The sequence below is a fragment of the Daphnia pulex genome, chromosome 3 (genome assembly GCF_021134715.1).
Source record: "Daphnia pulex isolate KAP4 chromosome 3, ASM2113471v1".
Taxonomy (NCBI): domain Eukaryota; kingdom Metazoa; phylum Arthropoda; class Branchiopoda; order Diplostraca; family Daphniidae; genus Daphnia; species Daphnia pulex.
The window spans coordinates 367,122-394,405 of record NC_060019.1 but is presented as its reverse complement, the minus strand read 5'-3'; the positions used below and the strand labels follow the sequence as shown (position 1 = coordinate 394,405).

Below are 27,284 nucleotides of genomic sequence, written 5' to 3'. Positions count from 1 at the left end.
GTCAACTATAAGCGACTCTCCTTCGTGCAGGAAATGACCTCCTCTCTCCAAATAGACACTCGAATGTTACGTTAGGAAATTCTTGATTTGGTGTTGTGACAGGTTTTCGGTCGAAAACTATAATTATCTGCGGGTTTCGGGCAAATTTTTACTTTTATCTTGAAAGTGGTTGGGGGATTAAGTAAAACTGGTTGAGACAGACTTTTCTAAAGTAATCACGATTAACGGGTGTTGAGCGAAAACTGATTTTAACATTTTTGAGCGGTTTGAATTTAAGGGGAATCGATTTTTAATTATTTCAATCGATATCTTAATCAGTAATCACTAATCAAGGCTAATTAAATTGTCGTCTGCTGTCGTCTTGATTTACGAATTTCGAAAAAATGGCGAAGGTTACATGTTGACGTCGTTACGAACAAAGAAAAAGGAAAAAGTAACAATCACTTTTTTTGAAAATGTGCACGTGGCTACACGAAAAATGGTAAAATCTATTGGGTCCTGGATTCCTGGACCCAATACGAACCCAAAACGAAAAATTCCACAAGAAATAAAATTACAAAATGTGGTTGTCGTGTAAACTCATCTGGTCCTGTCTATTTTTAGAATCGCTTAATGGACAAGCTCCATGCTGTTTTTCCACAATAAAAGCATAGGAGCTTAAAATAGAGTTAAACCTGATTTAAGTATGAGAAATGTGTAGTTCCTGCTTAGCATTGATCAGTTAAGCCCCTTGCTCATGCATCATGAGCAGTTAGTTACTTAGTTTGCACTACATAACCTTTTCTTTTTTTGCAGATTCAGGGCCAGAGCCAGCCATCATAACCACAAGAAATTCAAGTTTTGCTTGTGCCGGTATTGACCAGTCACCAGCAAAAATCCCTCATCGCTTGGGTAATTATTTTTGTTACTGTTATCAATCTGTGACCTGCTACCATTTTAATGATGCAAGACTTGTGTGAATGCAGTGTGTCACATGAAAACCTTTAATTCTTCTCTTTATTGAAAATTTGGGTTTACCCCATTGTTCAAATTTCAACTTAAAGTTCTTAATACATATTGTTTCTTTTGTAACCCTTTTTTTAGATAAACATCATCCCGTTTTGGTTTGGAGAAACTTCTGTTGGTGGAGCTGTTTCTCAAAATATTCTCTGTCCTCGTGTACTCCCATGTGAGGTGTGGCTGTATTCACGAGGACACACTTTTTCCCTCCTGGTGGATTCAACTCTCTTCAGCAGATGGATCAAGCACTTGTTGATGGATGCCTGGCTGTATTTCCCAGGCATAAAGGTAGGAACAAATTTCTCACTATTTTTCTCTTCTGATTTTTGGGTGGCGATGATTGTAAATTTTAACATAGTACGGAGTACGATTATTCCTGAGCTATGAGACTGGAACTGTTTTCTATCGCCGTTTTGGCCGTTTTTGTTGTCGTTTGGTTTAGGGTTTATTAAAAAACTCATTGGTAGAACGACTACAGATTTCAGTTTTGTACTCACAACTTTGTCTGTGCCTCTGTGGGTTAACAATCAAATTCAAAAAATATATTATTTTTTAATACTTGAAGCAAAGTGCAACTAGAACATTTTGTAACCAATAGACGAACTTCCCGCCACACCAGCACTTGCTCGTCAATTCGCTAGATGGCAGCCGTTGTCGGTTTCCTAATTGTGCCTCGCGCCTAGCGTCGCCAGTTTCCCTCCGGGACTTTTGGGGTTTAACTTAAATGAGGGAGTGTGCATAATAAATTTTTGGGGGTTCGGAGAAAGGTTATATATAGGTTAAGTATTTTTTCGCGCAATGTAGGGTGATTGCTCGGCGCTTATTATAAACATCATTTCGGGGTGTAACTGTAATCCAGGAGCAAGCCTAACTATTTTTTTTTCGGTTACCTTTTGACCATTTTCACAACTTGTATCATTTGGATCCCTATCATGTTGGAATTGAAGACATTTAATGCAACTTTAAAGCCGGACTATCTAGGCAACAAATTTTGTTTTCTAATGAAGAGAGGGCAGAATTTTCATCAACTCACTTATAGATTAGCGAAGTGTGATTTATGGATCAACTTAGTTGAGTAGCCTAGTGAATTTATTACGAAGCATTCTAAGTAAATTTATGCAACCAACTCCGCGGATCTACTCAGCGGATTATCCTCCACGGATAACCAATTCCATTCGTCATCATTTTTCTAAAATCATTTCTCATGACCGAAATGTTAAGCTCTATGTACCGCTTTTCTATTCGAAACTCGGTGTCGTTGTATAGCTGTCACAAGCAGGGGTATGGAGAGAAATCGAACAAAGTTTTTATATAGCAAACCGCGATTGGTTGTATTAAATTCCAACTCTTAACACGTAGTTATACAATGCCAAGAATGAGGGTAGTAAAGCCATGATTTTAAGACAATAAGACTAGTTTTATCATATGAATACCCTCATTCCAGTTCACAAAAACGCTGAAATAAGAACAATTGAGAGAAACTGAGTTTGTGTTGCGGTAGACGACGTCAAACAAAAGGACGGAGAAGAAGAACGGATGGGTGCTGAGTCCGAGGAAGCAAAAGATGAGGTAAACGACGTGGTAAACAATCTCCGTGTCCGTGCAGATTTGTCTGACGCTCCGCTGGAATGTCCCGGCGTTGCCCATGATGCTCAGCAGATGGACGCCCTTCAACACTACCGCGGCGGTGCCAAGGAGCATCAGTGTGGGTTGAGGGCCGGCTGAGCAAATAAGCCGGAGGATGACTGTCATGACGAGAGTCCTGATACCCGACGGTTTGGCTAACGTGATGGCCACAGCGGCGGATAGGAGCATGACGGCCCAGATGAGACCTGAATTAATAAATGGAAAAGATCGTTGAAAAGATGGAAATGGGAGTTACTATTCCAAGTTGGGCAGACCTGAGAGGTGAGTGCCAGGATCAGGAGCCGGTCCATCAGTGTCAAACGGGTAAAAGAAGGCGACAATCAAGTTGATAATGACGGCCAAATTGAAGAGGATGGACATGTGCGAGCTGACCCAAAAGAGGAACGGCTGTCCGCGCAATTTCTTCTGCCATTTCATCTCGTCAAACATGTCGTTCGAAGAAGGCGGCCACTTTCGATCCCTGGTCGTCGCGCTCCGCCGTGTGGAAGACGCGCACTTTCGTGTCGTTGGTGGTTGGTGGGGCTCGCACATTTCCGGAATGGGGAAGACAATCTGCTCCATCGTCCGGTCGTGACGGACAATTTCGATTTGCGCCGTGTGATCGGCGTAGTACCTGCAGGGCCGCATCACCACTGACTCCGTCCACTGGCGGCGGTTTCATCAGGGAGGCCAATTCTTTGTTGTGCTGCGCCAACTGGTGTCACAAAATGTAAATGTTGTGGCCGACTGGCGACTTCTTTCGGATTGGCCGCCTCTTCTCCACCGACCAACTTTTGGTGATAGGCTTTGCAGGCAACGTCCACCAATTGGCGAGGATTCATGTTGTACAGGATCCTTTCCGCGTTCTCGCTTTCGCCACGACTCTCCATGACGGCCAGCAACAACTTGGAGGCGTTGTTTTTCAACTCTAAAACAAGATCCATTCTCCGTTTTCCTAAATATATTGATACAATAATTATTATAATCAAATGGAATGAAAGGAAATTGTTACCTAATGGATTGATGTCGGTAAGAAGAAGAGCCGTGATGATGTCCAGTCCATTCGACTCGTGAGTGGCGATGCAGTTTTGGTTTTCGTGACAAGGTCCTTGGCAATATTCCGTCAATGTTTCCAGGGTTTGGTTGATGAGGGCGACGTTGTGCTCATTAATGTAGAGGCCGAGCAGACCCAGTTCGCCCGTCGTCGATCCGCAAATGCAGTCGATGAACATGAGTGTCTCTGACACTAAATTGTAACTGTTTTTGTTGGACTGGGCCCGCAAAAAGTTCTGCAGGTCTCGATTGTGATTCTCACACAGCAACTGCAGGAAGCGGAAGACGGGCAGCATTACCAGAACCTTGGCCGAAAACTTGGACTCCATGTCCGAATCAGTTGCCGTAGTTAACTATAAGGGCGAATTACATTTATTTTTGTAAGAATTTTAATAAAATCACGAATTCAAGTTTTGTTGTACCGATTTGGGTTGTTGTTGTTTGTCTCACCAAGTCCTCCAGCGTCGAGTTGACACTACTCAACGTCGTTGTAGTCGAATCATCCAACCTGGAGCTGTTCCACGAGTCACTGTAAGGATCCATGCGCTCCCCTACAGTGACGTTACCGTTTGATGCTCTTGTGGACATCATGCGTTGATGTCGAGAGTGAGTCAGCATTCTTGTTGAGGACAATCTTGATTTTAAGATCCTTACCTCTGTCCAACTTGCTTGGGTCAGTCAGGGATTCATAACGGATCTTGTCTAGGGCATTTGAGGAGTTGGAGATCGACTATAGAAGGTGTTGATAATCAAGCTCATAAGCTGAGCAATCTTGGCCTGGAATGTGAAAGTCTCAGCTTCGTCTTCCATTTGAACTTCTCCAGGCATCTAAAAAGGAAAAAGAAATATTTCAGTAAGAAATGTTTGTCAATTGTTGTAGATCACACTCAAAAATTGAAATTCTACATATCTATATGGACTTGAGGCATACCAAAAAATGTGTAAATAACCAATTTGTTTTTCTAAACACATAGGAAAACTTACTTTGTTTTATAAGATATGTTGTTGTTATTTTATTATTTTAATTGTTTTATTTTATTTTATTGTTATTTTTTATTTTAAGTTTAAGTTTAATAACATTCAAACCATGTTCAAACGTAAACAAACAAACCGGACGCTTTTTTGGATCTACATGTATGTATAAGGCCGCCGGACAGTCGTTAAACTTAAAACTACTACCGAACTCACTTCTAGTAGGCCTGGAAACTAGCTTCTTGGGTTGACGCGCTTCAAGCCGGGAAAATGAGCCCCAATGTGGCGCATCTAGCGGCATAAAATAAAGATTAGTGCGTCTTTGGCGGGAATAGCGGTGGCCATCGAAAGCTAGTGGCGCGTTTTTGGCGACTGCGATTTTACAGGGAAAACGCTGTGTAAAAACACAGATACCCCTGGAAATTACATCTATCTGAAAGAGATTTCTGCGAGCAATCTATGTCTATAAAAAGTGAAGGCATTTTGCATAACATTTCCGTACGTTTCGTGTTGAAGAATACAACCTTTTTTCGTACGTTTGAATAGCGATTTGTATCGTAGCGGTGGCGTGTCGAAACTGAGCCTCCTTCGACTGTGACTAGAATCCCTACGGGAAAATGACCTGAATTACGAATCAGTGTTATCGTGAGAAATCAATTGGCCTTTAATCGGGATTCATTCAAATTGACTTTGTCTCATAGGCACGGTTAGAGCAAAACTTTGATTTTATTTTCTTTGTTTAGAAACATAAAAAAAGAAGGAAATTAAGCAAAATTAATTCTCGTCTGCGTTAGACAAGAGTTCCAGGTTTTGTGCTGGGCGCGTCTGAATAGTTGGCTGATTCCTGGGTGCAGGTCGACACGGGAATCGACATTAGCTCATTGTTGACATTCGCCAGTTGTAGAATTTTGTACTGGCGAAACCAGCGGGCGCTGGTTCGATCAGCAGAGGCCATAACTTCTCCTCAGGATAAACAGCAGAAAACCTTTCGATTGCAGGTTGTTGAATACTTGACTGCTTCAGTATTCACACTTTGCGACTATTCCTGTCAATCGTCGTTCTATTTTCACCGACGTTTGTTGACTACTTCCGTAGTGCAATCCACGAATCGCTTAAAGCAATTACTTGCTTACTTTCCTTACATTTTAATCACTTGTGGAATCAGCTGACCCAATTTGTCAAAAGCACTTGTTTTGAAATTGTTACTCCGTCGTCACCCGCTTTTTTAAATTCTATCCAGTCGTCTGCGCAATAAATCCGTATCTTCCTTATCTTCTGTTTTCAAGTACCAATCCGCTACGTAATCGATACATTCTTCTACTCTAATCAACTGGCGGCCATTCGTTATAGTTTGCTGGTTAATGTGGATGTTGTTTAAACATGAAGTAATTGCAAGACTTCGGTGCGATTTGTTTCTTTATAATTTCTCTGGAAGAAGCCACGCGTTTCCTCAGTCACTTTGAATCCACTTTTGATTAATAATGTTATAACGTCGATGAAATTTTTGTTTTTGTAACGGTAGCACAAGATGGTGAGAGCATTATGTCCGTTTCTGTTTTTCCAATTGACGTCGATCCCATTTTCAATCAAAAGTCGAATAATGTCAATTAAATTTTCCTTTTTGTAAGAGTAGCACAAATAAGTGAGAACATTCCATCCGTATTTGCCTTTGCAATTGACATCGATCCCATTTTCAATTAAAAGTCGAATAATGTCAATTAAATTTTCGTTTTCATAAAAAGTGCACACTAAGGTGAGAGCATTATTTCCGTATATGTTTTTGCAATTGACATCGATCCCATTTTCAACGAAGAGATTGATAATTGCCAAAAAACTTTTGTTTTGATATTGTTTACGATTTTCGCACCACATAAGGAGAGCATTGTTACCGTTGCTGTCAAGTGAATTGACGTTGGCTCCGTTTTGAATCAAGAGACTAAATATTTCAACCAAATTTTCACTTATCTTTTCGCTTTCTGCTAAGCATAAAAGCGGTGTCAATCCTTTTTCATCTTTGGCATTGACATCGGCACCTTCTTGTATCAGTTTTTCGATTTCTTCCACGCTTGGGTTCCCCTTTGCTAGTAAAGTAAACATCTGTGAATTCTAAAAGGAACAAAACTGGTTAATGGATATAATGTAATAGTTAAGAAAACGTTTTCGTGAAGTATTTTATTGCCTTACCTTTAGTCGATTCACGACATTAGACGATGTCATTCGATTGTTTGGTTCTTTTTCCAACATTTCTGTGATAATATCACAAATTTCTCCCGTTTCTATATTACGAAAACAGAAATTAACGTTTGAGAAAAATTATATTGATATTCACAATTTTTGGTTTTTCACTCAACTTACTGGGAAGATTGGCTGGTTCATTTGTTCGTAAGTTGATTTGAATTTGATGACTCAAGGTGCCAAACGGATGAACCCCTCCCAAAAGGAAATAGCCAAAGACGAGTCCTTCTGCGAATACATCGCTCTGGACTGTTCCTCTCTTCTTAACTTCGTTATCAGTAGAACTCTCGTCGTCGAGTAATTTCAATATTTCCGGTGCGAAATAATCGTATGTTCCTCTCACTCCGCTCATCGAGAAAGAACCCCTTTCGTTGACTTGTTTACTGAAACCAAAATCCGCCCACTTCATCGCCACTTGTTGGGTTGTAGAATTCAAACGGATGAGCACGTTCTGTGGCTTGATGTCGCGATGGACCAATCCATTTTGATGGATGTACTCGAGTCCTTTAGCCAACTGGAGAAGAACTTCAGTTTCCGGTGGCATTGGGCCGCGGTATTTTTTGGGGTCCTTTTCTTTGAGAAATCGTTGGTCCAATGAGGCATCACAAAATTCCAGGACGAAAATTCTGTAAAATTTTTTTTTGTTGAAAAGTATTAAGAATGCTTATTGTTTGATTTTTTAAAATACTTAAAGTCTTGGTTCTCCAGCACGTGAAATAATTTGATGACGTTAGGATGATCCAACATTTTCAGGGCCATCTCTTCTTGCTCCGTGGTTGCGGCATCCCCTACAACAATTCGTTTGACGGCTACTTTAGTTCCACCCCAAGTACCTTCATAAACAGTGGCGAATCCTCCCTTTCCTAATACCTTTTGACGATCAAACGTCAACATGCTAACAAATGAATTAATTTGCCAAAAACACTTAAATATAAGTCTACTTTCGCTCAACTGAAGGGTGTGGTTATTTGATGCGAGAAATATAACAGCATCTACATCACTTGTAAATTTAATCTACTGATAAAAGTTCTTTTATCTTATTGCTTTTATCCATAGTACATAGCCCATGGGTACTTAGGCTGCTTTGTTGCCACCTTTATTATCTTTGCCTATTTTACAATAGATTAACTCGGTTATTCATCGATAACTCGGTCATATTAACACATATGAATAACCTGTCTTTTTCGCTAAAAAGAAACTCAAGTTATTTTGCTTCACATTTAACTGTTGTGTTGTCTTTAGAGCGAGAAATGTAACCGAAAAGAAGTAATACAATCAACTCGTTTTTATAAATGATAAATTTGATTAGCATAGTCATGAGATAAAAATTTTAAAAATATTTTGCGTTCTTGTAGGGACAGTTTTTATTTTTTTATCCATTTGAAAATAATTTACACCATTTGCAACCGTTACTTGACAGATGACACTAACGCGTATTATTTCTGTAATTGTTGTCTAGAGCGACTTTAGTCTCTTTCGAGAGGACCTGCTAGATATTTTTAATGATGCATGACTTGCATGAATGCAATGTACCACATGGAAACCTTTTATTCTTATCTTAATTTAAAATTAGGGTTTACCCTGTCTCATTTTCAACTTGTTCTGAATACATATTGTTTCTGACAATATTTTTCTTAACAAATTTTTTGTTTTTCTTTAGATAAACAGCACCCGTTTTGGATTATAGAATCTTCTGATGTCGTTCGAGTTCTTCCCCTTTCTTAAAATATCCTCGTGTACACCCATGTGAGGTGTGGCTGTATTCATGAGGACACTCTTTTTTCCTCTTGGCGGATTCAACTATTCGACTGATGGAACGAGAACTCGTGGATGGATGCCTGGCCGTATTTCCCAGGCACAAAGGTAGGAAACAATTTCTCTATTTTCCTTTCTGACTTTTGAGAGGCCACATTGTTCGGAGTACGATTATTCTTGAGCTATGAGACTGGAACTGTGTTTTCTCTATTGTCGTTTTTTGTTGCCTCAGTCAGGGTTTGGGTTTATTACATCATTTATTTATAAGAACGATTGCAGATCAGGTTCGGTTTTTTACTCACAACCTTGTCTGTGGAATCAACAATTAAATAAAAAATAGTTAAACTTTCCACACTTGAATCAAAGTGCAACTAGAACATTTTCTATTTCTATCCAAGACAAACTTGCCGCCACACTTGTACTTGCTCGTCAATTCGCTAGATGGCAGCCGTTGTCGGTTTCCTTTAATGACGCGAATTACGAATCAATGTTATCGTGAGTCTAAATCAATTTGCCTATAATCGGGATTCATTCGAATTGACTTCCTATATTCCTGCCTATAAGCCTTTCTATTTCTTCACCTACGTCTGTTGACAACTTCCGTACCGAACAAGTTTCCACGAATCGCTTAAAGAAACGAGCAGCCAGCTATTATACCAAGAATTTGTTTGAGCTTATTCCATCCTTGCTTTCTTGTGTTTTGAGCAGGAAGAAATGCATGTCTACGACTTTTTGATCTCTCTCCTGCAGACTTTTTATATGGGCTCTATATGTTTATACTTTATCCGCAACTTTATCTCATTATTTTGTCTACTTTCTCACCGCACTATAATAGACACTTATCCATCACTCTTTCTCACTGCTGTATCATTATTGCTGATCAGCAGCATTGGTGATGACTAGACTCAACTTTGTCGTCCAGTGCCCTGCATAGCATTGGTGTTTAGAAGTAACATTGAATAAACCCGGTGATAGACTCGCTATTCTTTTATTGGTTTCGAGTTTTCGTAAAGCAGCAAAGTTACGACTTCTTGCAGGATATGCAGGTTACGACTTTCTTTTTTAAAGTTATGGTGCTGTGCTGGTTTGAATTTTTAGATCAGCATTTCATAATCATGTGATTTTAAATGGCATACTTTTAATGGCAAATGAAGAAATGTTTGATGATGCTATGGATACATCAGCATATAGAATACAAACTAATAGTTACTATACATTCTTTGTTATTCAGCATTAATTCTGAATTGTCCTTTTATCCGGGCCTAATGATCAACGCGCATTTTCTATTTCAAGGATAGTCTGTGCGCTGTCCTCGTTGAACATGATGTAGAGGGTAGAGAGTAGAAGTAGAGGGTCATGCCAGCCCAATTTTCCTGCAACTTGTTTAGCACTTTCGTTCCGTGTTGCAGGTCTTTTAAGATTTGGATCATTCCATCTGCACTGATATCTTTTTCAAAGTCGATGTGCATATTTTTTAAACTCTCAGTGAACTCCTTTTCAATTTTTCCCGTCTCCTCTTCGGTTTGCTTTGCAGCTTGTTCCCTGGCTTGTTCCAGACGCTCTCTGGCCTCTTTTACCGTTCGTTCATAGTTTCTCATTTGTCTTTTCCAAGAAACGAGATCGAAATTCGGAAAATTTCGTGAACGTTGGAATTCTTCCGCCAAGTGTTGTGCTTCGTTTGTCACTTGCTTGTAATCTTCCAATTCCTTTTGTAAATTTTTTTTTTGTCTTTTTATCACCTGTCGCTGTTCTTGATTTTTTTTGGCCTCCGCATTATACGCCTTGATCGCAGGATCGCAGCTTGAATCTCCTTCTCTTTTGCTCCTTGGCTGGCCGTAATGGCTAACAGAACCTGTTGAATCAACTGCCCCATTAAGTCAAAAGCTTGAGAGACTTTCGCTGACAGTTTCTGTCCGCCGTCAGTTGCTTCTTTGATGCATCCAGTCGTCTGGGCAACAACTTCTCTATGGCCACTTTATTATCGGATTTGATTATTTTGACGCAGTCTTTGACGTAATCAGGCACCTGGGCCACCTGTAACTGAATCTTTTCCATGTTGGTATGCGCCTTCATGAAAGCATTGTAAGCGTCGTTGGCGATTTGCACCAGAGTTGTGCGGAAACTGTCCGGATGTTTAATTAAAGGGATCGCCTCTCTGTCGATCTTGTCGATTGGGAAATCGCGTATTCGAGATGCGCAAATCAACAGTTGGCTCATGACGGCGATGCCCATGGGGGCCGGAACAAGAAGCTCACTCCAGTTGACGTCATTCTCGGTTAGAACTGAAACTAATCAACATGAAAAGAAAAACGAAAACTAAGAAATACTAAATATTTGATGGTAAATTTTGCAGCATCAGACTTTTGATTGTGACGTAGAACTGCGCTACTCAATTTGTAAACGTTTCATATTAAAAAAAAAAGTGTTTCGCTGATTTGACCCATCCTTTTTTTCTCTTAATTTCCTATTCGTTAGGACACAGAATTTTCATTTCGTTCGTCGGCTATAATTTTCTCTCTACAGTGAACAAGCGAAATCTTATTCTTAATGGTGTTTCAACCTATAAGCTATTTTTGAATCACTTTTAAAACTTGTAACTTACTGGTTCCAATAGTCGCCATTCTTTCGTTTAGTTATCAAGACGTAAACGTATTGGCGCGTATTGGAGAGAAATGCTATACGGCCGAGTTTGACTCCCCTTGATGATATTAGAGGATAGACTCGAGCTAGCTGTCTGGCTATACGAATTCCTTTTATAACTTTAATGTTATCGCCAATTTTTGTCCTGCGTTTGTAACGCCTCCTCCATTGCAAGTCGCTTCCGTGTTCATTGGAATTCGCCGGGAATTTGGCCACACTTTCAATAGCCTGCTTTCCAGTTAAAACTCAGAGGGTTCTTGAACCAATATAAGAAAATACAGAAGAGTAGCCAAAGTCTCTTCTCGTATATCGAGCAAATAATAGTCAGAAATCAAAAAGTAAAATCAAAAATCAAAAAACTAATAAAACAAACAATTATTAGTAGACCTATCGCTGATTTTATCCATCCAATTTCTAGTATAAGACAATTCCAACGATTTGTTAATGGAGTTGGTCATCAAATCAATAAGAAAGGGATCTCCCTGTGCTTCTTTGGTATCGTCGACGAAATCGAGTTGTTTCAACGTTCTGCAGAGTTGACCGTGCCGTTACGCTGAACGCTCCGTATAGAAAAACAAAAGAAATCTGTTTTACTCCAACCAAGAGTGACGACCAACGTTAAACGACATGAGTATGAAATTCAAACTCGTCTTTTCAGTTTCTCTATTCTTTCAAAAACTTATACTTTAATTTGATTTCGGCTAGTCTTAATTTCTCGTATGGTCAAAGATGTACGCTCGATGTACACGTCCGTAAACGCTTTTTTACGTGATGCCTCCGTATTACTTTGAGTCTTCATGAAAGCATTGTAAGCGTTGTTTACTCATTGCACAATAATTGTACGCTGTACGGAAACTGTTTTTGGTTTTTTAAATTATGGATGTTTTATTTCTGTTGACGTTGTTGTTTTAGAAATCCGTCACGTGAGATGTGCAAAATCAACAATTAGCTCAAGACAAAAAGAAGAATGGTGGCTAAATAAAACTTGGTGAGATGATCAGCGGGCTGTCAGAGGGCTTGTGAAATTGAATTTGGAGCGGTTTGAATTTCAGGGGGAATCGATTTTTAATGATTTCAATCGATATGTTAAGTATCACTAATTGTAGTGTCGTCTGCTGTCGTCTTACGAATTTTGAAAAGACGAGACGAACGACGAAGGTCTACACTTTACAATTACAAAGGAAGAAAACAACGATCATTATTATTTGAAACTGTGCATGTGGCTGCACGAAAAATTGCACAACAAAGAAAATTAAAAAAATATGGTCGCGTTAACTCATCACGTGTCTATTTTTAGAATCGCTTAATGGCCAAAGCGTGCTGTTGTATTGCAGGTAAATAATATCACAGTCTGAGTTTAAAATAGAAGAGATCAAAACAATGAAGAGATAGAAGAGAAAATAGAACCTGATCCAAGTTTTTGAAATGTTAGTTCAGACTGCTTATCATTAGTCAATAGTCACGTAAGCCACTTGTTGATGCATATGAGCACAGTTTGTTCACCTTCATAACCTTTTCTTTATTGCAGATTTGATGCCAGAGCCAGCCATCATGTCCACAGGAAATTCAAGTTGTGCTTGTGCTGGTATATTGACCTGTCACCAGCAACAAGCCCTCATCATCGCTTGGGTATGATTTTCGTAACTTTTATTACCTGTGACCTGCTAAACATTTCTATTGATTCATTACTTCACGAATGCAATGTGTCAAATGGAAACCTTTAATTCTTCTCTTTATTAGAAATTATGGTTTACACGCTGTCTCACTTTTCAACTTGTTTGTAATACTTGTTGTTTCCGTTAAATATGTATAACTCATTTTTTATTTTATTTTCAGATAAACATCATCCCGTTTTGGATTGGAAAGACTTCTGTTGTTCGAGCTCTTTCTCAAAATCTTCTCTGTCCTCGTGTACAGCCATGTGAGGTGTGGCTGTATTCACGAGGACACCCTTTTTCCCTCCTGGTGGATTCAGCTCTTCAGCAGATGGATCAAGCACTTGTGAATGGATGCCTGGCCGTATTTCCCAGGCTGAAAGGTAGGAACAAATGTCTATTCTTCCTATGTGACTTTTGGATGGCGTTGCTCGTAAATCGTAACATAGTACGGAGTACGATTATTCCTGAGCTATGAGACTGGAACTGTTTTCTCTTTTGTCGTTTTCTGTTGTCTCAGTCAGGGTTAGGGTTAATTCATTAACTCATTTATCGAACAATATCAGATAAGGTCCGGTTTTTTACTCACAACCTTGTCTGTGGAGTAAACAATTAAATCCAAAAATAGTTAAACTTTTCCACACTTGAAGCAAAGTGCAACTAGAACGTTTTTTATTTCTATTCTAACCAAGCAGGATTTGCCGCCACACTTGCACTTGCTCGTCAATTCGATAGATGGCGGCCGTTGTCGGTTTTCTCAATCACCTGAATTACGAATCGTGTTATCGTGAAAAATCAATTTGCCTATAATCGGGTTTTATTCAAATTGATTTTTGACTTTGTCCCATAGGCACGGTTAGTTTATTATCTTTGTTTACAATCGTATTAATGGGAAACGTAATGTGAGTTAGAAAAAAGCGAAAAAAAAAGAAGTGAATGTTCTCGTCTGCGTTGACAAGAGTTCCAGGTTTGATGTTGGACGCGTCTGGATGGTTGATGGCCAGTTCCGGAGGACAGGTCGATACTAAACTGGAAAGAAGCTCACTATTTCCCAGTGCTAGAATTTTTCTTTTCTATTCCTCGTGTTGACTCCGCTCTCTCCTCGTTGTACATGTTCTTAACGCCTTTAGTTGCTTCTTCACATGATGCCATCAATTTGATTTGAGCTCCCTCAACTTCGCTGAGAGGAATCGAAAGCATCGAGTGCATGAGATTGATGCTCTTCATGATGTGCTTGTCGGAGACTCGGACGTAGAGTTTGGCGGCCGAGTGATGCGTCTCGTAGCAGGATTCCAACGATTTTTCTAGGGACTTTTCCAATTCATCTATTAAAACGGAATTATCATACGGCATCTCCTCAGCTTCTTGGGCATCAGTTGAAAAATCCTTCAGTCTTGGAAATGTTACCTCCGTAAAGTGATTTCTGATCGTATTGAAAAAGCGATGGATGCTCGACCATTTGTCAAGCAACTGACCGAGGTTATTTAAACTTTCTTTCAGCGTTCGGAGCGTTTCATTTTGCTCTAAAGTTTTATCCGTGTCGACTCGCATGGCGTCCAAATGTTGAATGCTATCGTCCGATATTTGGTCGATTTCTTGCTGCATTTGCTCTTCTTTTTTGATGCTCCGGTCATGTTCGAATGAATTTTCATAAACTCCATAACTAGTTCCTGTCCAACAGCGAATGTCTTTCGATGTTTTGAGTTGCTGCTGTAATTCGGCTAGCCGTTTCTCTTTTTCTTTGGCTTCCATCTTCGTCACTTGGTCGTTGACCATCTCTTTCTCTATTTGACTCATAGTTAGCGATGAGGATTCAATGACTTGATTGATCAGCTGTTCCAATAAATCAAAAGCCTCGCAGACTTGATTTGTCAGCCTGGCTCCATCGTCGGCCGCTTCTTTGATCTTGGCCAGGCGTCTGCCGAATAATGTCTTCAATTTTGCTCTGTCTACACTCCTCACGTACATTACGCAATCTTTGGCGTAGCCAGGGACTTGGCCCATCTGCAACAGAAAGTTCTCCATATTGTTGTGAGCTTTGGCGAAGGCTTCGTACGATTCTTTGGCGATTTGCCACAAAGTTGTGCGGAAACTGTCCGGGTCTTTGATTAAATTGAAGCGCTCTTTGTCATCGGTGTGCTGGACGAATGCGAAATCATTCTTCAACCGAGATGCGCATATCAAGAGTTGACTCACGATGGCCACTCCCACGGGGGCCGGAGCAAGAAGCTCAATCCAGTCGGCGTTGGCTGCAACTGTCAATTTAAAAAAAAACTGGGAATTAGAAGACATTTCATTTAATTAAATTTGAACTTGTACAAATTATTTGATTTAATTATTTATAACATTTCTTATAAGTAAATAATTCACTCAATAATTAAAGCTTGCAATTTATTTTAAATATTTGCATCAAGACTCTCTTCATTTAGCGAGGCTGTCTCTACGTCTGGTTAGAATACGTACGCAGAGTACCGTACAATTCTCGGTAGGAAAGTTGGGCCAACGGTTTTTTAGTAGAAAAATGTCCCAACGTTTGTGTAGGTTTGTGGATCGAGGAAAAGTACCGCACAAACAATTCACAGAAAGAATCAAGATTAGCACATTTGTCGTTTGAACATTGAAATTAAAAATAGTTCACTTTACTTTTTTTTCAATTAAGATCAAATAGTATTGCGTTTTACTTCTGCTGCTAAAGTGCTATTCTCCTTACAAAGTAAATGGAATTTATTATCAAATAGTAAAGTGACTGGATTTTTAATGTTGTTGTTTTATGGGAAGAATCAAAATGACAGTGCTCCGTAGTTGTTATATTTGTCGAACCCTTTTACATTTCCCTGTTATTTAAGGACTACAAATGAGAATATCATCATCAAAAGTTTAAACTGTTTTGAGATAAATAAATAAATCACAGCCTTAACAAAATTCAAAGTGCAAGTTGTTTTATCTTTTGATTTGAATGTCTTGCCTATTTAGGCAATTCTCTAATAAGTTTTGAAGTTGTAACTTACCGCTGGTTAGATTTGCAGAGGCCATATCTTCTTCTCCTCGATTAGCTTGTTGAGGCTCGACTGAATACTAATGTACGATACGCTACTGTACTTATCGTCGCGACTACAGGACGCTGAATTTCTGAGAATAAACCTCCCTATCCCTATTTCATCGGCATTGCATCGACGTTTGTCAACAAGCTGCATCTTCCACGAATCACCTGAACTCGCTATTACACCATTTTGTCAGAGTAGACCTCTCCTCCCCCCAAAATCAAACTCATTAGGTAAAGATCAAAGAATGAAAATTTATGCTATAAAATATAAATGATTGTTTTCTTTTCAAGGAAGTTTACAATTACATAAATAGGCTTGAAAACAGATAATCCAAAAGAAAATAAAATAAAAATAGTAAGCGAAAATCTTTTCGTTTGCGTTGGACACATCAGTTATAGAAAACAATGAGAAATTTGAGCGAAAATCTTTCCAGTGCGTGCTGAACAAGAGATCTGGGTTTATGTTGAGCAGCTCGATGATTGAAGCCTTGTCATCCATTTACATATTTTCTTACTGCCATTTCTTCACATGCTGTCCGAGATTATGTAAGTCTGTTTTCTTCATGCTCACCGAGAGCAAGAGTGAGCTCTAACGGCACATGAGTGGTGCTCTTCATGATGTAGTTGTCCGATACTTGGACGTACATTTGAGCGGTGTAGCAGATGTTTTGGCAGAATTCCAACTGTCGTTGAATGAAGACTTGCAATTCTTCGATACTGGCAGAATTCCTCTGTGCTTGTTCTCGCAAACTTCTTGGATTAGTTTGGCTCCTTCTTTGGCAGCTTTTGTTATTCCTTCCAGGCGTGTGCGCAATAATTTCTTGACGTCTTCCTCCACAGGTTTACTTCTTCGTTATGTGCTCCATGCAATCCTGTACATCTGTAGAAACCCGTTCCATCGCCAATTGGATCGTTTAAATGTTGCCGTGCGCTTTCTCGAAGGCTGAGAAACCTTCGTCTGCGATTTGCGTCATAGTTGTGCAGAAACTATGTGGATGTTTGATTAAAGGGATGTCCTTGTTGTCGATCTGGTCGATTCCAACATCAGACAGTTGAGATGCGGATATGACCAGCTGGATGTCAAAAGCAATGCCCATGGGGGTCGGAGCAATAATTTCATTCCGAGTTCAGCGTCGACTGCATAGCTATAAAAATTCAAATAAAACTGAGAATTAGAATAAAGTTTGCAAAGAAAATTAAAATTCATGCTATCCCAATTATTTATTTGAAATAGTAGCCTCTTTGGTTCTATCCAGAGTATACTATCGATCAATAAATCAAATAAGCGCAAATAAGCTAAGCAAGCAATTTTTAAAATATTTACATACAGACAATATGAACGGTATTTAGCTGTCTTCATTTAACAAACAAGTTACATTGTCATAATTTCGTTAGTAGGGACGGACGATGCAAATCAAACCTCAATGGATTATGGGTTAGTGCCACACAAACGAGGCACAGAATAAGGCAATAAACTCTGACCTGTACATTTAAAGCTAAAGTAAAACTGCCCAGTTATGAATAATTTGAAAACTAGTAGAATGTTCATTAACTTAAATCACGACTGTTGCATTTCTCTTCTTAAAAATGTGATGGAATATCACCAGTAAAATAGTTTAGTGACCAGATTTTGAATTTCAACATCTACTAATTTTTCCCAGGGAACAAAATGAAGTGATAATCATCAATGGTCCCACTTAAATTAATTTCTCACGATAAAATTGCAGCCTTAATCAAACTTCTGGAAGTAAACTAATTTACTTCTAAATTATGATAGCCTACTTGTCTAGGCTATTCTCTAATAAGTTTTTCGAGTTGTAACTTACCGCTGGTTAGATTAGTCGAGGCCATTTTCTGCTCAATAAGACACGTGGACGAAGGATGGAAAATGGAGGCTTTCAGAGTACACAGAGTGGAATGAAATTATTGCCCTGACCCCCATGGGCATTGCTTTTGACATCCAACTGATCATTTCCGCATCTCAGCTGTCTAATGTCGGAATCGATCAGATCGACCAAAAAGGACATCCCTTTAATCAAACATCCAGATAGTTTCTGCTCAACTATGACGCAAATCGCAGACGAAGGTTTCTAAGCCTTAGAGAAAGCGCACGGTAACATGGAATCGATCCAATTGGCGATGGAACGGGTTTCTACAGATGTACAGGATTGCATGGATCACATAAGAAAAAGTAAACCTGTGGAAGAAGACGTCAAGAAATTTTGCGCACACGCCTGGATGGAATAACAAAAACTGCCGAAGATGGAGCCAATCTAATCCTACAACTGAACGACCGTGACGTATACAGTGCGTCGTGCAAAAAAACTTCCCCAGAAATTTGTCTATTCACTTTTATGGGGTATTGTCGGATTGTGTATGACGGGACGGGTAAGAAAGGAACAAAAGAAATTGACACGAGTGGAAGTGGTAATGAGACGAACATTTTTCTCACCTATCCTCCTTTTTTAGTTTTTATTGCGCGACTCTTTATATTTTACACCTGTCTCCATAATAATCAAACCCACCCCCCGAGTGGCGTGAAATATTAAATAACGCCCCTTACCCATTCCCCACTCCAAATTTAAAATTGTGACACTCAGATTCGATGCGATCAAAGAAGTATTAATCAGATTAAGAATTAATCAAATCAATACCTGTCGGAATTTATTCTTGGAATTGAAATTGGCCATCAGATTTTGCTCGTCGTTACCTGATTCGCCTGAATTATGAAGCGAGAGAAAAGTGTACATCTTTGATCTGGATTCATTCAAATCATCGTTTCATACGTCATTTTGTCATTTTTCTTTGGCGGCCAAATAGGAAAATTGAAGCAGATCAAGAAATTAAAATTCGCGTTAGAGCAAAACTTTGATTTTATTTTCTTTGTTTAGAATCATAAAAATGGAATTGAACGTAATGTGATCAGATATAAAAAGGAAATCGATGTGAAATTAATTCTCGTCTTTACGTCTGCGTTGGACAAGAGTTCCAGGTTTGTGTTTTCAGGTAGGGTAATTCAGGGTAGGGCGACACAGGACTCGACTCGGATGGGCATTGGGCAACCATTTCCATATGCTGGGATGCGCTCACATTTTTCCTACATTTACAATATCACCTTCGGTGGCCTTAAACAGTTCCTTAATGTCAACAGACGTTTCATCGTCACGCAGATGTGTCTTGCATTGGAAGTACATTTTAGCCAAGTGATGCGTCTTGGCGCAGGATTCCAACGTCAGTCCAAGGGACTCTTCCAGTTCGTCAATTGGAATGGCATTACTTTCTACATTCTCGACTTGGGTTGAAAAGTCAGTGAGTCTTGGAAGTGTTACATCAGTAGCGTAGTTTCTCATCTGATTAAAGTAACGATTTATGCCCAAACAATTGTCACGCAACAACTCGAGAACACGAATATCATTTTCGTGGGTTGGAAGTTTCTCAATTTGATCCAAGGATTTATTTAATTCAACTTGCTTGTCTTGCCACTCTTGAATGTCTTCGTTGGACCGTTTGTATTTTTTCTCTGCTTCTTCTTTGGTTTTCTTCAATCTCTTTTCGGCCTCTTCTAACATTTGCCAGGCGTACCCAACACAATCTTGGTGCCCAAATATCCTGAGAAATGCCATGCAAACATGCAACTTGGATTTGCGGATGTCATCCAAGTATTTAATTTTTTCGCATAGATTTCTTTCCGCCCTTTCAATTTCCTGCTGCAAACCGTTGTCCTTTTTTATTTTGGCTTCCACTTTACTCTTAATCGTTTCCTCCATTTCCTTCTTCCTTTTCGTATTCTTGTCCGTTAGATTCTCCTTTTCACGTTTCTTACTTGCCTTGCAGGCTGCAATGACTTGGCCAATCAGCTGAATCAATCGATCAAAAGTATCGCAAGCTTCTTGTGTTAGCTGGGCTCCTTCTTCAACTAATTTTGTCATTTTCTCCACGAGATTGCGCAAAAAATTCTTCACGTTCACGTCCTTCCATTTACTTTTCACGTACTCCACATCTAAGGGAACCTTTTCCATCCTGTACTGGATGCATTGCATGTTACTGTGCGCTTTCGAGCGGGCTGAGAAGCATTCAATGGAGATTTGCCACATAGTTGTGCAGAAATGCGGATGTTTAATTAACGGCATGTCTTTTTTGTCCATCTGGTCGATTGGGAAATCAGGCGCCGATGCCAGATTCGTCAAGAAAGAAATGCACTTGAGTGCCGTAAAATTCAACTCTCTGATGTTGGTAATATCGAATTCATAATCGGCGTTGGCTGCAACTGTCAATATTCAAATCAAATTGAAATACATTTTAATTCGGTATAATTGTAGCGAGTCCAACATTAGTGGATCGAAGAAAGTATCACACTCACATTCAAAGAATCAAACAAGAAAAAATACGACAAAAAGTGAAATTCATTTTCTAAATTATGTGACTTGCCTGGGCAATTCTTTAAAACGCTTTTGAAATTGTAACTTACCGCTGGCTAGATCTGCTGCAGAGGCCATGACTTCTTTAAACAACCAAATTTTCGATGACGTTGTTGAATACTTGACTGCCTGGATATCACTGTACTTATCATCGCGACGATTCCTGCCAACTTTCTATTCTTCACCAACGTTTGTTGACAACTTCCGTACTGCATCTTCCACGAATCGCTTAACAGTATTTAGCAGAATTGGCGAAGCCCCCCCTCCCCCCGCAAATATTCTTCATTCCTGTCAATAAGTCCACCAATCAAAATTTTTAAATAAAAAGTTGAATGACGTCGATTAAATTTTCTTGGGAATAGTACTCGCACAACTATAATGCAGGTTGTTAGTGTCGTATTTAATTTTTGTAATTAATGTCGGTGCCGTCGATGAAGAGTTTTACTATTCCAATCAAACCGTCCTTCTGATAATGGACAGTCAGTCAATTTTAGAAAGTCGTTTTCTCCGTACTTGTTTTCAACATTCAAGCAGAGTCAATTCAATTCAGTGTATCCGAAATTTGAATGCACAAATTTCATGAGATTATTTCTGTTGGATCTGTGGTTCCCTTAGAATCCCAGTCGATTATTTATTATTTTAGCATTTTATTAAAAATCTAAAATTTGTATTGTAATAGTATTTTACTGGCAACTCTGTTCTCATCAAAACAAAACCATATTCATAAGATTGTCGTCTGCTCAACTCAATCCGCAACAAAATCATGAGATGTTAACAGTGACTCATCATGATTCATGTGCATTATATTCATTTGACACTCCAATCATGTGATGTGAATATTTTCATGTGAAGGATACAACGTCTGCTACTAATCAACACATCACCACAGCTAAAGATAAAACTGTGTTTTTAACTTTATTTTGTTCTTAGAGTTGTGTTAGTGGTTATAAATGTTTCGGCAGCTGGTAGAAACTCTTGTTGTTGCACGTGTAACAATATGTGACTAATATCTTTTGAACGTGGTTTGGGTGAGAACATGTAAGTCCATGCCAATAGCAGTGTTGATGCCAACAGCCAAATTATGCTTTCTTTCTGCTAACAAAGCTAAACTTTGTTGATTCCATTCAACTAACATTTGTAACTTTTGCTGAGTTATATCGAATATTACTAGATAATAATGTTGAATCAAATGTTTCAAATACTGTAAATAGGAATCAAACAAAAATTTTGTATTTTTAAAAAATTGTGTCTGAAGCATAGTTGGAGAGCCGCCTTTTAAATTTGAAGTAATCCCCCAAGTTTTCTCCTTAAGAGTGATGTTGCTATTAAGAAAAAATGAGCTCGTCGTAATTTTCGTCATGTCCAGATTGTTTGTTGGTTATCCTCTATTCTGCTACTTAATATTTTGAAACACTTGCACAAAACATTATGAAAGTTAAAAATAATATATATTTTACATGTAAGGGATCAGTTCAGTTCTTTATTAAATTTCTAAGCTAACAAATTTGCTTTTACATTTCCTATAAGCTTATTCGGGTTTGCTATAGAACAATGGAACGTAGAGTATCGTAAAGCATTCATCCCTTGTTTTCTGACGTAACTAAAAATTGAATCGAAAAAAGAAAAAAAAATCGATGCAGGTCATAGAATTCATGTTAGAGCAAAACTGACTTTTATTTTCTTTGTTTATCATAAGAAATGGAAAACGAAATTTGAGAGTCTGCGCTGGACAAAGTTTGTGTTGAGAGTCTCCGAGTTGACTGGTTGGCCAATTCCGGAGGGCTAGGTCGATATGGGACTGCAAACCAACTAATTATTGGCATTTCCCAGTGCTAGAATTTTGTTTATCTATTTCTCGTATTGCGTCCTTTTCGTACATGTCCTTAATGCCATTAGACGCTTTCTCCCAAGACAATTGCCACCTCATTTGAGCTTCCTCAATCTCACCGCTGGGAATATAAAGCATTGGTTGTATTTCAAATATGCCCTTCAAGATGTACTTGTCGAAAGCTTTGGCGTGCATTATGGTGGAGTGATACATCTTGGCGCAGACATCTGACGTCATTTGAAGGAAGTTTTCCAATTCTTCAATTGCCTTATGCCCCTCTACTTTTTCGGCTGAAAAGTCAGTTAGTAATGCTTTAGTCAAGTCATTGCTCATCTTGTTAAAATAACGATGGATGTCCAACCATTTGTCTTGGTACTGGCCGAGGTAATTCAAACCATCATTGAGAATTTGAAGCATTTCGTTATGGTCTAAGGCTTTGTCTACATCAACTCGGACATGTTTCCAACTTTCAATATTTTCATTGTACATTTCGATTTGGTTCTGAACTTTTTCCCTGATTTTCTTCAATTTATTTTCGGCGTCTTCCAACATTTGCCGGGCATGTTCAAGTGATTCTTCTTTAGACTCGTGGCGAAAAAACGAAAGCCAAATACCCAACTTTGATTTGCCGATGTCGTCCAAATCTTTTCTTTTTTCTTTTACATTTTCTTCCGCTGCTTCAAGTTTCTTCTGCTGTAACTGGTAGATGTTTTTCTGCTGTTTCCTTGTGGTTTCGTCTCCAATCTCGTCTGTAATTTCTTTTTTGTTGACGTCCCGGAGGCTTGTCATTAAGGCTTCGATTACTTGTCCAATCAGCTGACCCAACAAATCAAACGCATCGCAAACTTCTTTTGAAATTGTTGCTCCGTCGTCAGCCGTTTGTTTGATTTCATCTAAGGAACTTTGTAATAAATACTTCATGCCTTTCTTATCTCCACTTTTCAGGTACTCTATGCAATCTGCTACGCAGCGAGGCATTTTCCCCGCAGTCAACTGGATCCCAAACATGTTCTCGTGAGCTTTCACGAAGGCTTCGTAGGAATACTCGTTGATTTGAAGTAAAGTATAATGGAAACTCCTGGAATTTTTAATTAAAGGGATTTTCTTTTTGTCGATCTGGTCGATTTCAAAATCAGATAGGACTCGAGCTCCGGCAATCAACACTTTGCCCATGAAAGCCACGCTCTTGGAGGCCGCAGCAATAAAATCATTCCAGTCTGTTACGTCATTGATTTCATGTTTTCTAAATTCGTCGCTGGCTGCAACTGTCAATAATAAAATAAAACTTAGAAAGATGAGACTTGAACTTTCCTATCCCAATTAATTCATAGAAATATTAGGCTAGTTATTGTTTCTTTTCAACAATAACAATTCAACAATTTAGTTAAGCAATACAATCGTGCAATCTCTATAAAATCTCGCGCCCCTATTCTCTTTTTAAGATTTTGAAATTTTAACTTACCACTGGTTAGAATAGCAGAGGCCATCTTCTCCTGGTATACGTGCTGAACAAAGAGTGACAGAATTTGCTTGAATACAACTGTACTTATTATCTTGACGATTATTGTACGACGCTGAGACACCCTATTTTCATCGACGTTTAACAATCACTTCCGTCTCCAAAACCTTTTTAAATTTTTACTTTCATCTTGAAAGTGGTCGGGAAACTTAGTAAAACTAATTGAGACAAATTATTCTAAAATAATCACGGTTACGCGGGTGCTGAGCGTTTGTAATAAAACTGATTTTGACGTTTTTGGAGCGGTTTGAAATTTGAATTTAAGGGGGAATCGATCTTTAATGATTTCAATCGATATCTTAATCAGTAATCACAACTAACTAAAGTGTCGTCTGCTGTCGATTTTGATTTATGTATTCAAAAAAATGGCGAAGGTTACACGTTTTACAAAGAAAAAGGAATATCACTATTATTTAAAAATGTCCTTGAGGCTGCACGAAAAATTGCACAAGAAATATAATTACAAATGTGGTCGTCGTGTCAACTCATCTGGTCGTGTCTATTATTAGAATCGCTTAATGGACAAGCTGCAAGCTGTTTAGCAGGCAAATAAATCCATGGGAGCTTAAAATAGAAGAGTTAAACCTGATTAAAGTATGAGAAATGTTTAGTTCCTGCTTAGCATTGATCATGTAAGCCCCTTATTTATGCACGAGCAGTTAGTTTGCATTTCATAACTGTTATTTCTATTTTGCAGATTCCAGGCCAGAGCCAGCCATCATATCCACAGGAAATTCAAGTTTTGCTTCTGTTGCTATTGACCAGTCACCAGCAAAAATCCCTCATCGCTTGGGTAATTATTTTCATTACTGTTATCAATCTGTGACCTGCTACCATTTTAATGATGCAAGACTTGTGTGAATGCAGTTTCACATGGAAACCTTTAATTCTTCTCTTTATTAAAAATTTGGGTTTACCCACTGTTTCATTTTCAACTTAAAGTTCTTAATACATATTGTTTCTTTTGTAACCCTTTTTTTAGATAAACATCATCCCGTTTTGGATTGGAGAAACTTCTGTTCGAGCTCTTTCTCAAAATCTTCTCTGTCCTCGTGTACTCCCATGTGAGGTGTGGCTGTATTCACGAGGACACTCTTTTGCTTTCCCTCCTGGTGGATTCAACTCTTCAGCAGACAGAGCACTTTGTGTATGGAAGCCTGGCTGTATTTCCCAGGCTGAAAGGTAGGAAACAATGTCTATTCTTCCTTTCTGACTTTTGGGTGGCGTTGATTGTTATTCCTGAGCTATGAGCCTATATGAGACTGAAGCTGTTTTTCCTAGCCGTTTACTGTTGCCTCAGTCAGGATTAGGGTTTATTAAATAATTTATTTATAGAACGACTACAGTCCAGGCTCGGTTTAGTAATCTCAGCTTTGTCTGTGGGTAAATAACCGAATTCTAAAATTTTTGAACTTTCAAACCCTTCAAACGAAACTAGACATTTTTCTAATCAATTTTGTGAATTTTCCTTTGAACCAAGAAGGACTTGCCGCCACACCGGCACTTCCTTGTAAATTCGATAGATGGCAGCCGCTGTTGGTTTCCTAAATTACCTGAATTGTGAAACGAGCAAAAACTGCGAAAAAAAAACATCTTTTTGATTCAATCAAATCATCTTTTCATAGACAATGTGACATTTTTCTTTGGCGACTAACAAGGAAAATTGAAGCAGATCAAGAATTTTTAAAATTGCGTCAGAGCAAAACTGATTGTATTTTCTTCGTTTAGAACCTTAAAAATGGAATTAAGGAAAAAAGGAAATCTAAGCGAAAATAATTCTCTTCTGCGTTGGACAAGAGTTTCAGGTTTGTCTTGAGCGTCTTGGCCAATTCCGGAGGGCAGGTCGATAGTGAAACGAAGTTAATTATTGACATTTGTCAATCGTTTCCATCTGGGATGCGCTCACACTTTTCTCTCCATTTAACATAGATCGCCTTTGGCAGCCGTAATCATTTCCTTAATGTCATTAGACGCTTCATCTTCACGCAGATGATTGTCGCTAACTTGAACGTACATTTTAGCGGAGTGATGCGTCTTGGCGCTGGATTTTAATGTCAGTTGAAGTGACTCTTCCAGTTCTTCAATTGGAATGGCATTTCTCTCTACACTTTCAATTTCGGCTGAAAAGTCAGTTATCCTTGGACATGTCACCACGTCAAAATAAATTCTTGTTGTATCAAAATGACGATGCATGCACAAACATGCAATATGTAACTGCACGATGTATTTCAAATCATCTTCAAGGATTGCGAGCGTTTCATTTCTGTCCAAAGTTTTCTTAACATCAACTCGCACATCTTTCCAACTGATTTGAATTATTTCATTTGAGATTTTGTCTCTATTACGGGCTGATACCTTTTCTTTGGTTCTCTTCAATTCGTCTTTGGCTTCGTCCAACATTTGACGGGCATGTTCAAGCGATTCTTCTTGGAACTCGTGGACGAGAAATGCCAGCCAAGCGCCCAACTTGGATTTCCAAGTGTCTTCCCAGTATCTCTTTTTTTCGCTCACATTTCTCTCAGCTTCTTCAATTTCCTGCTGGAACTCGTCTTCCTTTTTCTGTTTGGCTTCTTCTTCGCTTTTAATCGCTTCCTCAATCATCCCCTCAATCTTGTCCGTAATAGTCTTCGTAATGACGTGCTCGCTTTTCATTAGGGCTTCGATTACCTGTTGAATTAGATTCCCAAATGAATGAAAAGCATCGCAAACTTCTTTTAAAAGTGCTGCGACATCGTCAGCCGCTTGTTTGATTTTATCCAGTCGTCTGCGTAATAAATCCTTTTCTTCTGTTTTCAAGTATCCCTTGCAATCCGTCACGTTATCAGTCACCTCTTCCATCTTCATCTCAATCTTGTACATGTTTACGTGCGCTTTTGCAAAGATTGAGGTGGATTCGTCGTAAATTTGCATCAAAGTTGTGCGGAAACTCCCCGGCTGTTTAATTGATGGGATGTCCTCCTTGTCGATCTGGTCAATTTTGAAATCAGGCACTCGAAGTGCCGAATTAGCCAGCTCTTTTATGGCAGAAATGTACTTGAGAGCCGTAGCATGAATCTTACTAATGTTGGCTAAGATGACATCGTCATCGATTTCATCTTTTCTGAGGTCGACGTTACTTGCAACTATTACAATTATAAATGAAATTAGAATCAAAACAAATTTCACCCAAAACAACATTTTATTCCGTAGTTAGTTTTGAAGTTGTTACTTACGGCTGGTTAGATTTGCAGTAGCCATCTTCTCCTCAGTCAACGTATAGACGAAGAATGAAGAATGTATATAGGCTTCTTTTTGGTCGTATTTGGTTGAAGGTTGAGGCTTTATCTTAACGACTATGCGACGCTGAATTCCTGTTAATAAGCCTTTCTATTTTTCGCCGACGTTTGGCAATTTCCTGCAGCACTTTTCTTCCGCGAATCGCTTAATAAAGCAACCCGCTGCTTCGATTTGGAAAAGTTGGCAGAAAACCATAACAGCAATGAATTAGATAACAAGTGCGGTGTTTTTATTTGATGATTTTTAATTTATGTACATCAGTCAG

At 38.9% G+C, this 27,284-nt stretch overlaps 5 protein-coding genes, 3 long non-coding RNA genes and 1 pseudogene across 8 annotated transcripts; 2 read left to right on the top strand and 7 right to left on the bottom strand.

Moving 5' to 3' along the window:
- Positions 1–535: 535 nt before the first annotated feature.
- Positions 536–13,021, top strand: LOC124190734. The gene is made up of 4 exons (XR_006873054.1): positions 536–683; positions 796–891; positions 1,084–1,287; positions 12,809–13,021. It is a non-coding gene; the product is annotated as an uncharacterized LOC124190734 (long non-coding RNA).
- LOC124190727 lies at positions 2,308–4,586 on the bottom strand (annotated as a pseudogene).
- LOC124190726 (serine/threonine-protein kinase/endoribonuclease IRE2-like) lies at positions 5,357–7,901 on the bottom strand. Its single transcript, XM_046583556.1, has 4 exons — positions 7,574–7,901; positions 7,006–7,511; positions 6,835–6,926; positions 5,357–6,756 (listed from the first exon to the last, which is right to left on the bottom strand). Exons 1-4 carry the CDS (start codon positions 7,777–7,779, stop codon positions 6,025–6,027), a joined length of 1,536 nt encoding a protein of 511 aa, XP_046439512.1. The 5' UTR covers positions 7,780–7,901; the 3' UTR covers positions 5,357–6,024.
- Positions 13,022–13,818: 797 nt separating the features above from the next.
- Positions 13,819–16,027, bottom strand: LOC124190730. The gene is made up of 2 exons (XM_046583559.1): positions 15,944–16,027; positions 13,819–15,190 (listed from the first exon to the last, which is right to left on the bottom strand). The coding sequence occupies exons 1-2, from the start codon at positions 15,966–15,968 to the stop codon at positions 13,980–13,982; spliced, it is 1,236 nt and encodes a 411-aa protein (XP_046439515.1). The 5' UTR covers positions 15,969–16,027; the 3' UTR covers positions 13,819–13,979.
- A 212-nt stretch (positions 16,028–16,239) lies between these two features.
- LOC124190733 lies at positions 16,240–18,282 on the bottom strand. The gene is made up of 2 exons (XR_006873053.1): positions 17,805–18,282; positions 16,240–17,123 (listed from the first exon to the last, which is right to left on the bottom strand). It is a non-coding gene; the product is annotated as an uncharacterized LOC124190733 (long non-coding RNA).
- Positions 18,283–18,833: 551 nt separating this feature from the next.
- LOC124190732 lies at positions 18,834–20,673 on the bottom strand. The gene is made up of 2 exons (XM_046583561.1): positions 20,447–20,673; positions 18,834–20,245 (listed from the first exon to the last, which is right to left on the bottom strand). Exons 1-2 carry the CDS (start codon positions 20,472–20,474, stop codon positions 19,065–19,067), a joined length of 1,209 nt encoding a protein of 402 aa, XP_046439517.1. The 5' UTR covers positions 20,475–20,673; the 3' UTR covers positions 18,834–19,064.
- Positions 20,674–22,051: 1,378 nt separating this feature from the next.
- On the bottom strand, positions 22,052–23,749 carry LOC124190728. The gene is made up of 2 exons (XM_046583557.1): positions 23,687–23,749; positions 22,052–23,489 (listed from the first exon to the last, which is right to left on the bottom strand). The coding sequence occupies exons 1-2, from the start codon at positions 23,709–23,711 to the stop codon at positions 22,210–22,212; spliced, it is 1,305 nt and encodes a 434-aa protein (XP_046439513.1). The 5' UTR covers positions 23,712–23,749; the 3' UTR covers positions 22,052–22,209.
- Positions 22,526–23,803, top strand: LOC124190735. Its single transcript, XR_006873056.1, has 3 exons — positions 22,526–22,608; positions 23,170–23,282; positions 23,361–23,803. It is a non-coding gene; the product is annotated as an uncharacterized LOC124190735 (long non-coding RNA).
- Positions 23,804–25,477: 1,674 nt separating this feature from the next.
- Positions 25,478–27,013, bottom strand: LOC124190731. Its single transcript, XM_046583560.1, has 2 exons — positions 26,956–27,013; positions 25,478–26,865 (listed from the first exon to the last, which is right to left on the bottom strand). The coding sequence occupies exons 1-2, from the start codon at positions 26,978–26,980 to the stop codon at positions 25,664–25,666; spliced, it is 1,227 nt and encodes a 408-aa protein (XP_046439516.1). The 5' UTR covers positions 26,981–27,013; the 3' UTR covers positions 25,478–25,663.
- Positions 27,014–27,284: the final 271 nt, after the last annotated feature.